This window comes from Phymastichus coffea, unplaced genomic scaffold (assembly GCF_024137745.1).
Source record: "Phymastichus coffea isolate CEN01 unplaced genomic scaffold, Cenicafe_Pcof_1.1 PCOF00192, whole genome shotgun sequence".
In the NCBI taxonomy this organism is placed as follows: domain Eukaryota; kingdom Metazoa; phylum Arthropoda; class Insecta; order Hymenoptera; family Eulophidae; genus Phymastichus; species Phymastichus coffea.
The window spans coordinates 253,285-265,034 of record NW_026707003.1 but is presented as its reverse complement, the minus strand read 5'-3'; the positions used below and the strand labels follow the sequence as shown (position 1 = coordinate 265,034).

General features: G+C 41.3%; 2 protein-coding genes across 9 annotated transcripts; one reads left to right on the top strand and one right to left on the bottom strand.

The window, feature by feature from the left end:
- The first annotated feature begins 6 nt into the window (after positions 1–6).
- Positions 7–5,737, top strand: LOC131673709 (uncharacterized). The gene is made up of 2 exons (XM_058951933.1): positions 7–252; positions 1,990–5,737. Exons 1-2 carry the CDS (start codon positions 163–165, stop codon positions 2,296–2,298), a joined length of 399 nt encoding a protein of 132 aa, XP_058807916.1. The 5' UTR covers positions 7–162; the 3' UTR covers positions 2,299–5,737.
- A 20-nt stretch (positions 5,738–5,757) lies between these two features.
- On the bottom strand, positions 5,758–10,674 carry LOC131673708 (synaptosomal-associated protein 25-like). Of its 8 annotated transcripts, XM_058951928.1 has the most exons (6): positions 9,039–10,674; positions 8,924–8,965; positions 7,966–8,014; positions 6,503–6,620; positions 6,133–6,442; positions 5,862–6,059 (listed from the first exon to the last, which is right to left on the bottom strand). In XM_058951928.1, the coding sequence occupies exons 1-6, from the start codon at positions 9,369–9,371 to the stop codon at positions 5,997–5,999; spliced, it is 915 nt and encodes a 304-aa protein (XP_058807911.1). In that variant the 5' UTR covers positions 9,372–10,674; the 3' UTR covers positions 5,862–5,996. The 8 variants fall into 8 exon arrangements, 7 of the variants coding, with proteins under 7 accessions (XP_058807914.1, XP_058807912.1, XP_058807909.1 ...); XM_058951931.1 differs by lacking the exon at positions 7,966–8,014 and adding an exon at positions 8,283–8,840 and having other exon boundaries at positions 5,758–6,442; XM_058951929.1 differs by lacking the exon at positions 7,966–8,014 and having other exon boundaries at positions 5,758–6,442; positions 8,283–8,965.
- Positions 10,675–11,750: the final 1,076 nt, after the last annotated feature.

The following is an 11,750-nucleotide window of genomic DNA, read 5'->3' as shown; positions in this document are numbered from 1 at the left end:
AAACGACCGAGCGCCACATCGCCGCATAAATCCTGCTGCGAGAGCTTGTCAAAGCGAGCGAAACATAGCGACAGTCATCCGGCTAGTCAGCTATTGCAGCAATTGCAGCAGCAATCCGAGCCAAGAGCACTAGGCCTTCACCAGGACGACGGTGGCGGGCGCATGGATACAACAAGTGGTACGAGGTCCGCCACTGGCCAACCTCCTCACTCGAGCAGCGTTCTCATGAATCTTCTCGTTTCCGGCTGCGATGTGAGTGCCGGTTACGTCTGTCCCATCGCCAAGTCCAGCCCGAGCTCCTCTAGGAGCATTGCCACCAAATGAGCCCGCCACTCTCTCTCTCTCTCTCTCTTTCTCTCACACACCACTCTCCTCTGTCTGTTTCTCTCTCTCTTTCTCTCTCTCTCTCTTTCTCTCTCGCTCTCTCTCTCTCTATCTATCTTTTTCCTCTGAAAAAAACATACTGCCTGACAACTCGCCTGCCCGCTTTTCTCATTTACTTCTTTTTTTGACCTCTTTCACTTCATCAGCTTTTTTCTCTTCATTATACGCCACTTTTTCCAGCTCGAAACGACACCCGAGTTGGCGTTAGCGAGACACGCATATACGTATGTAAGCCTATTTGATCTCACTTAGCTCGGACTCAAGTTTGTCAAAGCGTCAATTTTTTCCTTGTGAAAACCGCGCAAACAAAGTTAGTACCTGCTATAAATGTGCTCCACCCAATGGGCAACGCCATTGTCCAATACCACATAATCTAGCGTTGTACATTTATATATCCAAGATAAACTCCACCCCCGCCCTAAATTTTCATAAACTATGATGAATACTCCTGCGATTCGTTACTGATTGCTCGCACTGTATCAGAGCTCGTGTAAATAGTCCAGCAAGAAAAATGAAATAAGTATAAATATACAACAGCCGCACCTTACGAATAATGCGATTATCCGAGACCAAGTTTATTGTTAGTGAAACGATCAAGTTCGTGCTCAAATACAAATAAGACTGCCACGTTCATAAATAACGACTCATATTGACGCCACCACGTGAAAATTTTATTTGCAATTGCTCAGTCAAGAACCAGATCCTTTTTTGCGTTATTGTCGATGCACGAGTGAAATCTCGTTTTCTAAAGCTATAAATATTTTTATAAATATTGCAGATATAAAGAGAACATATTCGTACAGAGAGACATGTGAAAAATGATAATTTATATGAAAGTGTTGAATTGATCGTTACTTTGAAATATATCATGTGCAAAAATCATTGTAAAAAAGGAATTGCTATTGCTGCCTCTCAATACTTTTCCTCTATTCCGTCCTTCCGATCCTTTTATTATCTATACTTGCTTTTTCCTGTTTCTTATTTTTTGTTGCTGTACGTCTCTATCATTTCCGCCGTGCAAAATGCTTTGTTTTGACTTTTCTCTTCAGGCTGATCGATAAGTTTTTATGTGATTATACATTTTTTGGCGAATAATCTTTTGTTAATTAATTTTGATATTAAGTATTTATTTTTATTTATTTATATTTATTTATTTTTATTCTAATTTTCACAATTACAATGTACAAAGAATATTTTTATAACCTGTTCCGCTGCTTATCTATAACTCTTTGAAATTTACAGTAGTGCTCATAAAAAATTAAGTAAATGATTCCAACAAGCGTTGCGCGATTTATAATCGTCTCTCGTGGCAATTATTATCTATGTCTACGCGAAGAAAAAAATCAAATCTGAAGGCATGTGAGAAGATAAAAGTGTTTCAAAGTTTTTTCAGAGAGCAACAATATTTCAACGATACATATCAGAAATAAGCCGAAAAAAGAGAGCAGATAAAACCTCTTGCTTCTATTCTATCCGCTTTACTGCTTTCAATACAACTTAGCAATTTAATTCACAATCATTCCGACTGGTTTTGGAGATGTAAAATAAATTAACAAAAAACAAGCGAACCTTATGTAAAAGCTAATGACTTGATCTGTTTCACAGATGCAGGCTATTCAAGAGGAGCTCCAATGTACTAACTCGAGTGTGTTGACGGCTGGTTCGAAACAACGGCAGCAACATAAAATATCGGAATTGCACATACAAAACGAGGATCAAGTACAGACAGTGCCACAGTGGACAAATAGTTTGAATAGTGACAGTATGTCCAGCATTAACAGCTGTAGTCCTATTCACAATAAGCAAACAAATTACGATCCGCTAAGCTATGATAACGAGCTAAATTTTATCAATAGTACCGATATGTTGCAAGATAACGAGCTTTTTAGTGCACTTGATTCAACTCTGCTCTGAGCTCACAAATCGCGAGACAAACTTTGATTTTTTTTCTTTATTTATTTTTTTTTATATTTGTCTCATGCATTTGGTTTTATTTTTGTTGTTAGAATTTATACAATTACAGATATATACATAAACATATACATAATTATATATAACTTGTCTTATAAGACGTCCGGGGCCTTTTAACATATAGTTTGTTGTAGAAATAAGCGCCATAATTATTCAACATTACAAGAATGGACAATGACGTAGCACGAACCATACAATAGATCAATTTTTTTTGCTACTATTTCTTGCTCAGTCAGCTTCCGAAAACTCGTTTACGTCTCTCTTATGTGCATCGTTATTAGAGATTCATTTCAATGCAATTGCTTTTTCCATTTCACTTACTTTTATGACGATTTATTATTTTCTTCTTACTGTCATTTTTTCGAGGCCCTTGTAAAAACGAATGTTTTATATTGTACTGGTGCTGGTATAATTATGGTTTAAATGTAAACAATAAATTTGATAAAATAACTAATATGATGATGATTATTATGTGTATACTCTTGAACTTTAAGAATCTCTGAGTATTCAATGATTAAAAATTATAACTAATGACTACTCGAGATATCATAATGTGACTTTTATAATTTTAATTTTTTACGAAAATTACAAATTTTTCACAAATTTTTTTACAAAATTGTAATTATATGTATGATGCGTTTCATGATTTTAATCCAACAAATCCTCAAGAGAACTTGTAACTACACATCTTTGTTTTTATAATGCTCTGTAACTATGATGATTGATGATCAGTACAAGTGTTAACTGAATGATTGTATAATTGTTGGTTATAAACAAAGAAAATTGTACAGCAAAAAAATAACCGTTGACAAAACGAGTGAAAGATTAGTTGAATCATAACAATCGAACGATAAGATGATTTTGAAATAACTACCGTCAGAATGCACTACTTAAGTAGGACCGTGTGATCATACAAAAAAATGGGGTGGTGACGATGTCATTTTTAAAAATCTCAACAATAAAAAAAAATAATAAATGAAAAAAAAATTGTAGCCTAAGTGACACATCACAGCACGAGATATAGTCGTGCGCGAAAAGCACTTGTAATGTGTCCCAAAAAGTAATACTGTAAAGATTATTATAATACTAAAAAATTTATTATATTTACATTTGGTCAAATAAAAAGGACATTCTTCAGTTTTCCTTCTTGCTCAACGACTTTCCACAAATAGCATATATTGTAGCTGCATTTCTTCAAATTTTATATGTTGTTTGCAGATAAACAATATAAGCCATTCGTGTAATCAGTCGAAGAATGAATCACGAAAAAGTGTATCAAGACAATCTAAAAGACTGTTATTTAAATTCTTTTATTATAATTATTTTATATTTTCTTGTATTTTATACAATTACATAGATTTACAAAGCTAAAATATACTCTTTATATAATACAATTATACGATCACGGAATTAGCGTTTGTCATTCATATTTAACCACAGTAGGCATACGAGAATAACAGTCATAAATATTGCTATATGTTGCTCGATTTTTAAGAAAAGAACAACTATATAGCTAAACAGTTTGTTACTTTTCCGGTTTGGTAGGTTTTTCAATCTTTTTAGTTAGTCGTGTTGACAGCTTGTTACTGATATGATATGATGTAACCTGTTTTAAATTTTCTAAATAAAGATACTGTCCTTGTTCCTTTTTATAATAAATAGTTTTGTTTGTTATTGCGTGAGTTTGTGAGTTAAATTCATTTTTTGGGTTCGTCTGAAGAGTATTAAAATGTCATGGAAACATTTTGCACAAGTCTGGAAAAATACCACGTACTAACTCACGTCCCATGTCAGACAAAAACAAGTTCACAGGTCTAGGTGGCTGCTGGTACGGCTAGCAGTGAAATGGCTTTACAACGCAATAACAACAAATGCAAACTAATAAGAATATAGAAAATGCAGGTACTGTTATTTAAGCACCTAATGAAGCGATTTTTGTGGATTTAAGTTCGCTTTATTATTCGTGTTTAGTATTTGGCGCACGCTCGACAGTTAACAGACGCGCGATGGCTGATAACTAGATGAAGATAAGTGACGTATCCGCGAAACTTACTAAAAATTAATCTGTTGTTCTATGAAGTACTGTTGGCATTCAATGCGGCGCAGAATCAACTCAATGATGTTTAACGGCATGCTAGGGGATGTACGAGCCAAACGTGAACTTGAACGGTGGCGTCGACAAAAATTATAGATCAGGTAACACTTGAATATCGAATTTTCAACGAATCATCCAGCGACTACAAACGGAACAAGTTTCCCTTCGGAAACAACTAGCTTAGTTTCCCCAATAATTACACTGACAACAAATATAGTCACACCTATTGAATATTACATAATAAATTAAAACCTGGCACATATGATGGCATCATTCGTTTATATTATAGTACTTTAAGCAATTTAAATTGATAGCAAAGCAAATAAGTGAAGTAACAAAAAAGATTGCATTTGCTACTTGTTTATGCGGTAAAACTAAATAGTTTGAAAAAAAGCTAGAGATTTTAGATTTATAGGGACTTTATCGAAAAATTTGGAGATATGTTTTGGAAAAGATACAGAGTCAAATAGTTACTCCTTATTTGAAAATAGACATGAGGAGCTTGGCGAGAATCTCCTAATAACGTTAGCAGCTAATGTAGAAAAATTAGAAAATGATTATGATGATGTTAGTATATAACTAACAAATAGATGCTTATCACAACAGGTAAATCGTTCTTTCTACTCAGTTATTTTAATTCATAGTTTTTCTTATTATTAACTTTATAATGACCAATCAAAGGGCGAATCGATCACATCTATACAATATATAATTCAACAGTTGGTTGTCATAATAAAATGTAACCATGGGTACGACAGTTATACACGCATACAACGTTCTTTTTTGTGCCACAAAAAAATAGCATGGCATCAATAATCCGATGCTACGGTCGTCAATAAAAAAGTGCTTGTACGTATCACTTGTGCCAGATTGACTATTGCGTAGGCGTTTGGTCGTATCTGAGTTTATTTATTTACTATGTTTCTGTCACGCACTGTAAGACCGATGTCGGCAGTAATCAAAACATGGCAGTAGCATGCGTTCAAAAATTATAAAATAAATTGGAGATGTGTTTTGAGGTCTCCGAAATCTCGCGCCCTCGTGTTTGTTCCCGTCTCGATAATGCTTGTGGCTCGATACTCGAGTCTCGCGTCGAAAGCATTTCCAAAATGTTCGTGCGAAAATTTGTGTTTATAAATATGCAAATCAAGCTGTTGCGCATACTTAGACGCGCGACTGCGCGCAGAAATGTGCGTTTGCTTTTCTACGATACACGTGAAAATCTGCGCGTCAATGTTCAGGCTTTTTCGGTGCGCCAAGTTGTCGTACAGCGTGAACTCGAGCCAAGCTCGGCAAAACTAATTAGGTTACAGTATAAGATCTCGCGAGCTGTATCGCGCTACAGATCTCCTTCTCTGTCGCGAAAGGCTACACAGCTCATAGTCGAGCCAGCGTGGAATGTGATATTTCATTGTTGGTCTGTGAATTAAAGTGGCTGTACAAAGCAGGGCAGGTCGACGCGAATCTGCAGCGGTACGGAGCGAACGAGGAGTCGAAACGATCTTGGCAAACCTGTTGCGGCTGGAGGATGCGAGGACGAGACAGCTTACTTTAGGAGCACTTGAGTGCGCTCGTTGGCCAGATGTATCCGCGTGTCGTTCGAGCCGACCTGCAAGGCAGGAACGCAGGGAAGGAAGCGGTGAGCGAGAAAGGCCGGGGCTAGTCGAAGCGCGCGTGCCGACCTTGCGATTGATCCTGTCGACCTGGCGATTCTGATTCTCGAGCTCGCAGCCCATGTCAATGGCCATGTTCCTCAGATTGCCGATCATCGTGTTGACCTGGCCCATGTTGTCCTCCATCTCGGTCTCGCGCGCGTCGTTGGTGAGGTTGCCGATGTAGCCGGTCTGCGGACCCAGGCAGTGGCGCTGGCCCATCAACCGCTGCGGCTGGTCGTTCACCACCTTACCGTCGTCGTCGTCGTCGTCGTCGTCGTCGTCGTCGTCGTCGTCGTTGCCCGTCCACGTGGTCTCGTTCTCCTTGAAGCTCGCGCTCCTGTGCGCGTCGCCGGCGAGCTGTTAGTCGCGAGCGGAAGGTAACGCACGCCTCGCCTACCTGTTCCACGGCAGAATGCACGTCCCGCAGCACTTCTCCATGCTCGTCAAGTTCTCCTCGGCCTTCTTCATGTCGGCGTTGATCTGGTCTTGGCCCGCTTCCACCCGGTCCAGCTGCTCTGTTTACCGATCGTCGTGTTTTAGCGCTCGTTCGGGCCAATCTCCGCGTCTCGTGCGCGAGACATTGAGCCACGACAATTAACGTGCAACGAAGACAAGGCTGCCAGCGGAATTCGGCATTTTAGCAGCTGACACCACGTTGGCGTTCGCACGCCAAACAACAAATAGAATGGAAGTGCGGAAGTATCGCAGCAACCGTGAAATACGTCATAAATTACAGATTTTCTATTTTTGAACCTAAAGTGAAATTAAGTTGAGAAGTTGCACGTATGGACGTTAAAAAATCTGAGTAACAGTCGTTAAAACGTCGGTGAGCATGAAACTATACCATTATGCTATTTTTCTCAATTTTTACGCTCGGAAAGTCTCAAGAAAAACAAACACTTTGTTACATAATAGAATTAGCTCTGTTGCTTAGTGCAGTTAAACGAAAGACATTACTGTTGCTACGTTTGAACGGCCATCTTTCAAATGGAAATTACAAAAAACAAGTACACGTCATTGACGAAAGTTACTATTTAATATCATTATTTTCATGGACGGATTACTCAAATACAAAAGGATGCACAATCAAAGAGGCAAGTAGCCTCTGGTGTCTCTGTATACTACGTTCATAAATATCGCTTGTCTATTTTCCAGTTGCTTCATATGCTACTATCAAGTGTTGCAACATACCTATTCGAATTATTGATAACTTTGTCGAAGAGACGGTTTTATCTATAATTAATGTCAAATATTTCCGAATGCATAAGTTTCCGGTTATTCGTGTTTCGCATTCCGAAATAAGGATATTAGAAAATGTGCAAATTCTCAAAATATACGTGTATACGTGTCCACGTAACTAAGTTAAAAATTAAATAAGAGCTTCTTATTGTACAGATAGTCTGCCAAATGCACGACGGACCTAAGTGATACACAATTTACAAGAACTGTACGGAATGTAACAATTAATATAACATATAATAAATAAATTTTTGTGACCAAATGACTCACGCTTACCAAGAACTTATCAACTAGTTGTAGAACACCGATTAACTAATACATCGATTGCAATAACAATTACTCAACAATGATTTTTCTAAATACTAATCATAGAATTTGTTTGTAAATCAATTGTGATAAAAAAACAATGCGGTGCATCACAAGCATAACTGAAGAAAAAAAAACGACAGGTTTTGACTGCAAAAAATAATGAAGAATAACGTCGTGAAAAAGTAACGTCAAAACAAAGTTGCAAGGTGCGCATAAAGATTGTAAATAATGCGAGAGAAGGTGCACTACATGAATAAACGAAAAGTCAGCATTAAAAACGTTCAAGTGGTCCTGAGTGAACTGAAAACTCACCTCCCTGGTCATCGAGAGCGACCAGAGTGCGAATGCCTGTCTCCTTGCTCTACGTACGCAGACCGAGGAAGCGCGTGAAAAAAAAGCATGTCCAGCTGCAGTGTTACATCGAGTAGCGAGTTGGACGGGTTGGGTTTCGACTGGCGCATCGATCATTCTCCGGGGCATGAAGTTATCTTGCGTGCGTCAAATCGAAGTCGGTCTGACGAGACGCGTCATTTTCAGATTCGAGCCAACGCGAAACGTCGATTCGGAGCAGCGAGTTACGCAACGCGATCGCGGAGTGCAGATGAGTGATTGTCATTTGTTTTGGTTACCTCGTTGCATAAAATATCGCTCGCGGGCTTGGCTACAGCGAGTCGGTCTCGCGTTGTCGCGTATCAATAACGGCGATGCCGATGCTCTCCCGGTGCCTCGAGGCTGCGTTTGCCACGTCGACTGCGCCGTTGTCGTCAACGTCACTTCTCTGGCGCTGCGTATTTTCGTCGCACTTTTGCGAAAGCTTCGAACGCGTAAATTTCCGCATAGATCGATGCGATTGGCGTCATTTTAGCTGCACTTACAATTCGACATTTGTTTGCGACGCAGACGCGATAAGCTGCGAGTCGCACAAACATCGTCGCGCGACGAAACAAAGAAATTACGAGATTTCACGAAGTTTTCCGTTTTTATTTCTGCGAGAGATCTTTGGCAATCCGAAGATTGGCGCTGTTTTTGAAAATTAAAGCAGGTGAGAGCGAGCCGATGCACCGAAAATTGGTCAAGACGACCGGTACAGTTTCACGGCTCGCCTACGCTCTACTCGATGTCCAAGGTAATGCAACGGAGCACGCGACAAAGGCAGAAAGCCACAAGTTTACTTGAACCGCGATTGTCTGGAATGAATTCTCAATGAAAAAACGAGCAAGAGCAAACTTATCGCGCGTCTGCTTTCCACTAGTGCCGTGCGACATCTCACCTCCTCGCACATAGCCAGCATACGCCTTGTGCTTTCCAGCGACTACAAACAAATGAAATAGATCAGCGGCAAGTGGCGAAGACATTGGCCACGGTCGAGAATGATCAGCGTCAACCTCATCGGCAGTTTGATGAGCTTTGAACTTGAGCTGCTGAAGCTGGGAGCGTTGGGTCGCCCGCACTGATGGCGACGTCGGTGCTGGCATCTTTCTCGGCGTTCCTGCTTCGCCGCGAGCTTCTGCACCGTCGATGGCGAAACAGCTGCGAGCAAATCGGTCGACCGGTCGATTCGCGCAGCAGCAGCGCGCGCGGACAATCTCCTTGCGGACAATCGACGTGCGCCGTGGATGCGCGACGGCCTCCGCAGCGCACCAGTTGCCGCGAAAGACGCGCTTTTCCCAACGCGCATGGCAGCTTGAGGCGAGCTTGCGCGCCGCAGTGTCGTCCATGCCAGCCGGCCCGGCGCGCCGGTGTCGCTTGCCCGAGGGCGCAAGCTCGAGCGTGGATAGCGGTAGGTGTGCGCGCCCCGTGGTGCGCGACACATCCGCCTCTCCGTTCTCGGTTTCGTCGCCGCGTCGAGCCCGCGTCTTCCCCCTCGAACGCCGCCGTCCAATCTATACGCTCGCGCCGCGGCCTCCGACCGAAGGGGCGCTTTTTCTATCCCGTGCTGGGCTGTCCCTGGAGGGAAGAGCTCGCCAAGTGGAATTGGGCTGTCCCTTCTTCGAGGGCAGTGCGGGCGCGATCGCGAAGAGGTGCTCGGTTTATCGTCCTCGCTGGTACGTCGACGGCTCGTTTCGCCCGATCTTCTCTTACGCTACGTACAAATGCAGACTCGCGAGGATGCACCGCGTGCGTCTTATCTGTGCTCGCTTAACTGCCGACGGGCGCCGAGACAGAGTTCCGCTTCTCGCTGTAAGGTGCGTACGCGACAGCGCATCGCCGATTTTTCAGTAAAAACTTGGCCGACGCAAGTCCAAGAGAGCCTCGATGCGACAACGCCCAGCCACTCTTTTTCCAAGAATCGTTGTCTTTGCAGTGGGAAAAGATCGATTTGAGTTCGCGGCGAATCAAAGAACGTTTTTCCTCGCAGTGTTCCCGTAGCGCGGCAGAAGAAAACTGTCTCGACGACCGTACGATCCCTTATCAGCAGCGTTCAGTGCAGCGCTATATGCCGTTGCGCGTCTTATAAATTGCGAGTGAGAAGCCGCGATTTCGCGACTCGCGCCGAAACCGAGATCGATCGTAAAATCATCGCAAGCTGATTTCCAAAACGTCATCCGGCATTATAACACGTTTGTCGCGAAAGCGCGCGAGCGTAACGCGGCATTCGTTGAAAATTAGCCAAGGCGAGCGACGACGACGTCCTCCGGGCGAGACTCCGCGTTTCGCAACTCACTTGGCTTCCTCGCAGCGAGAAGTGACGCGTCAACAGCCGCGCAGTCTACGAGAACGGCGAAAGCCCTCGGCACAATCGAAAGCTGCAAGGTCGGCCTCGCGCTAACGGCGGCTGCCTGTTGAGCGAGAAGTTCGTCTCGCCGGCCCGGCTGGTGCGGCACTGTGAGTCACAGCGCTGACGCCGACCGTCGACCCCCCCCCCCCCCCCTCCAATCGACCACTGCGACATATGCGCGCTCGCTCGCGCGGATATGCTTACTTGATTCTTCGATCACTAGTGTTATTTATTTGTTAGTTAACTAATCACTAGTGTTTCATTCTTTTATGTTTCTCTATTATTTATCAGGTTATTTTAACCCTTTGCATGCCAACTTGGATATTCTAATGGGCAAGAATAAGTCATGCTGTTTAAAATGAACTATATATGTACATAAATATTCATTAATAAATAAAAGTAGAACTTTCACCCATTTCTCCACATAAACCAATGAACCTTTACCCATTTCAAGATAAATTGTCCAGAATTGTTAATTCAACCTACGATCGATAAGCTATTATACTATTATACAACATTAAACTTTACATACTAATGTATTAATTTCAGTAATCGTATGCATTTTGTTGCTACTATGAAAACACCCATGAATACTCTTCAAATTTAACGGGATCAATATTCTGATAATTAGTTTCCGTTGCTCGCATACTTCTTAATTTATTATGTACACATGATATAAATTTTTTTCCCCTATTTTATCCTATTCACTTTCTCTCTTTCAGTCTAATTTTAAGACAATGTTAATTTGAGTATCACAGATGCTTAAAATTAACAATTTATAATGATAATTTCAAAACATAACGTCTTGTATTCTCAAAGTGAATTATTAACGGCATTTTACATTCTTGCAGATTATTATCCATGTTAATTATTTAGAAATTGCATTGACTGTTGAAAAATAAATCGCACACTTCTAGATATATAATAAGAATATTTCAAAGTATATGAAAATTCAAAATCTCGCGCTCTTTTTTAGTACAATCAATGACAATGCTGGATGACAGGCTAAACATCTTTTTTTTCAAGGCAGAGAATCGAAGATAAAACAAGTGACACACTTTTTATCTTTCTTGACTTACTTTGCTGGCAGCGCGAAAGTTGCGCCTTGTGCTTTCTGATACAGAGCTGTCGTATTGCTTTTCGATAATTGTTTATCATAAGCTTCGAACAATACTGCTTAGATATGATGACATTGCGGAGTATTAAAAGCTACGGCTGACATTGAATGTCGAGGTGTCAAGTTTTACCTAATGTTCCCCCAGAGTTGGAAAATTAGAAAGACAAAAGAGACAAACTAGTTGACGGGGTTTTCCTTCTATTTCAGTAAATAAAATATTAAAAAATAACATTTCAATGAACATGCATTGTATGCTGCTGT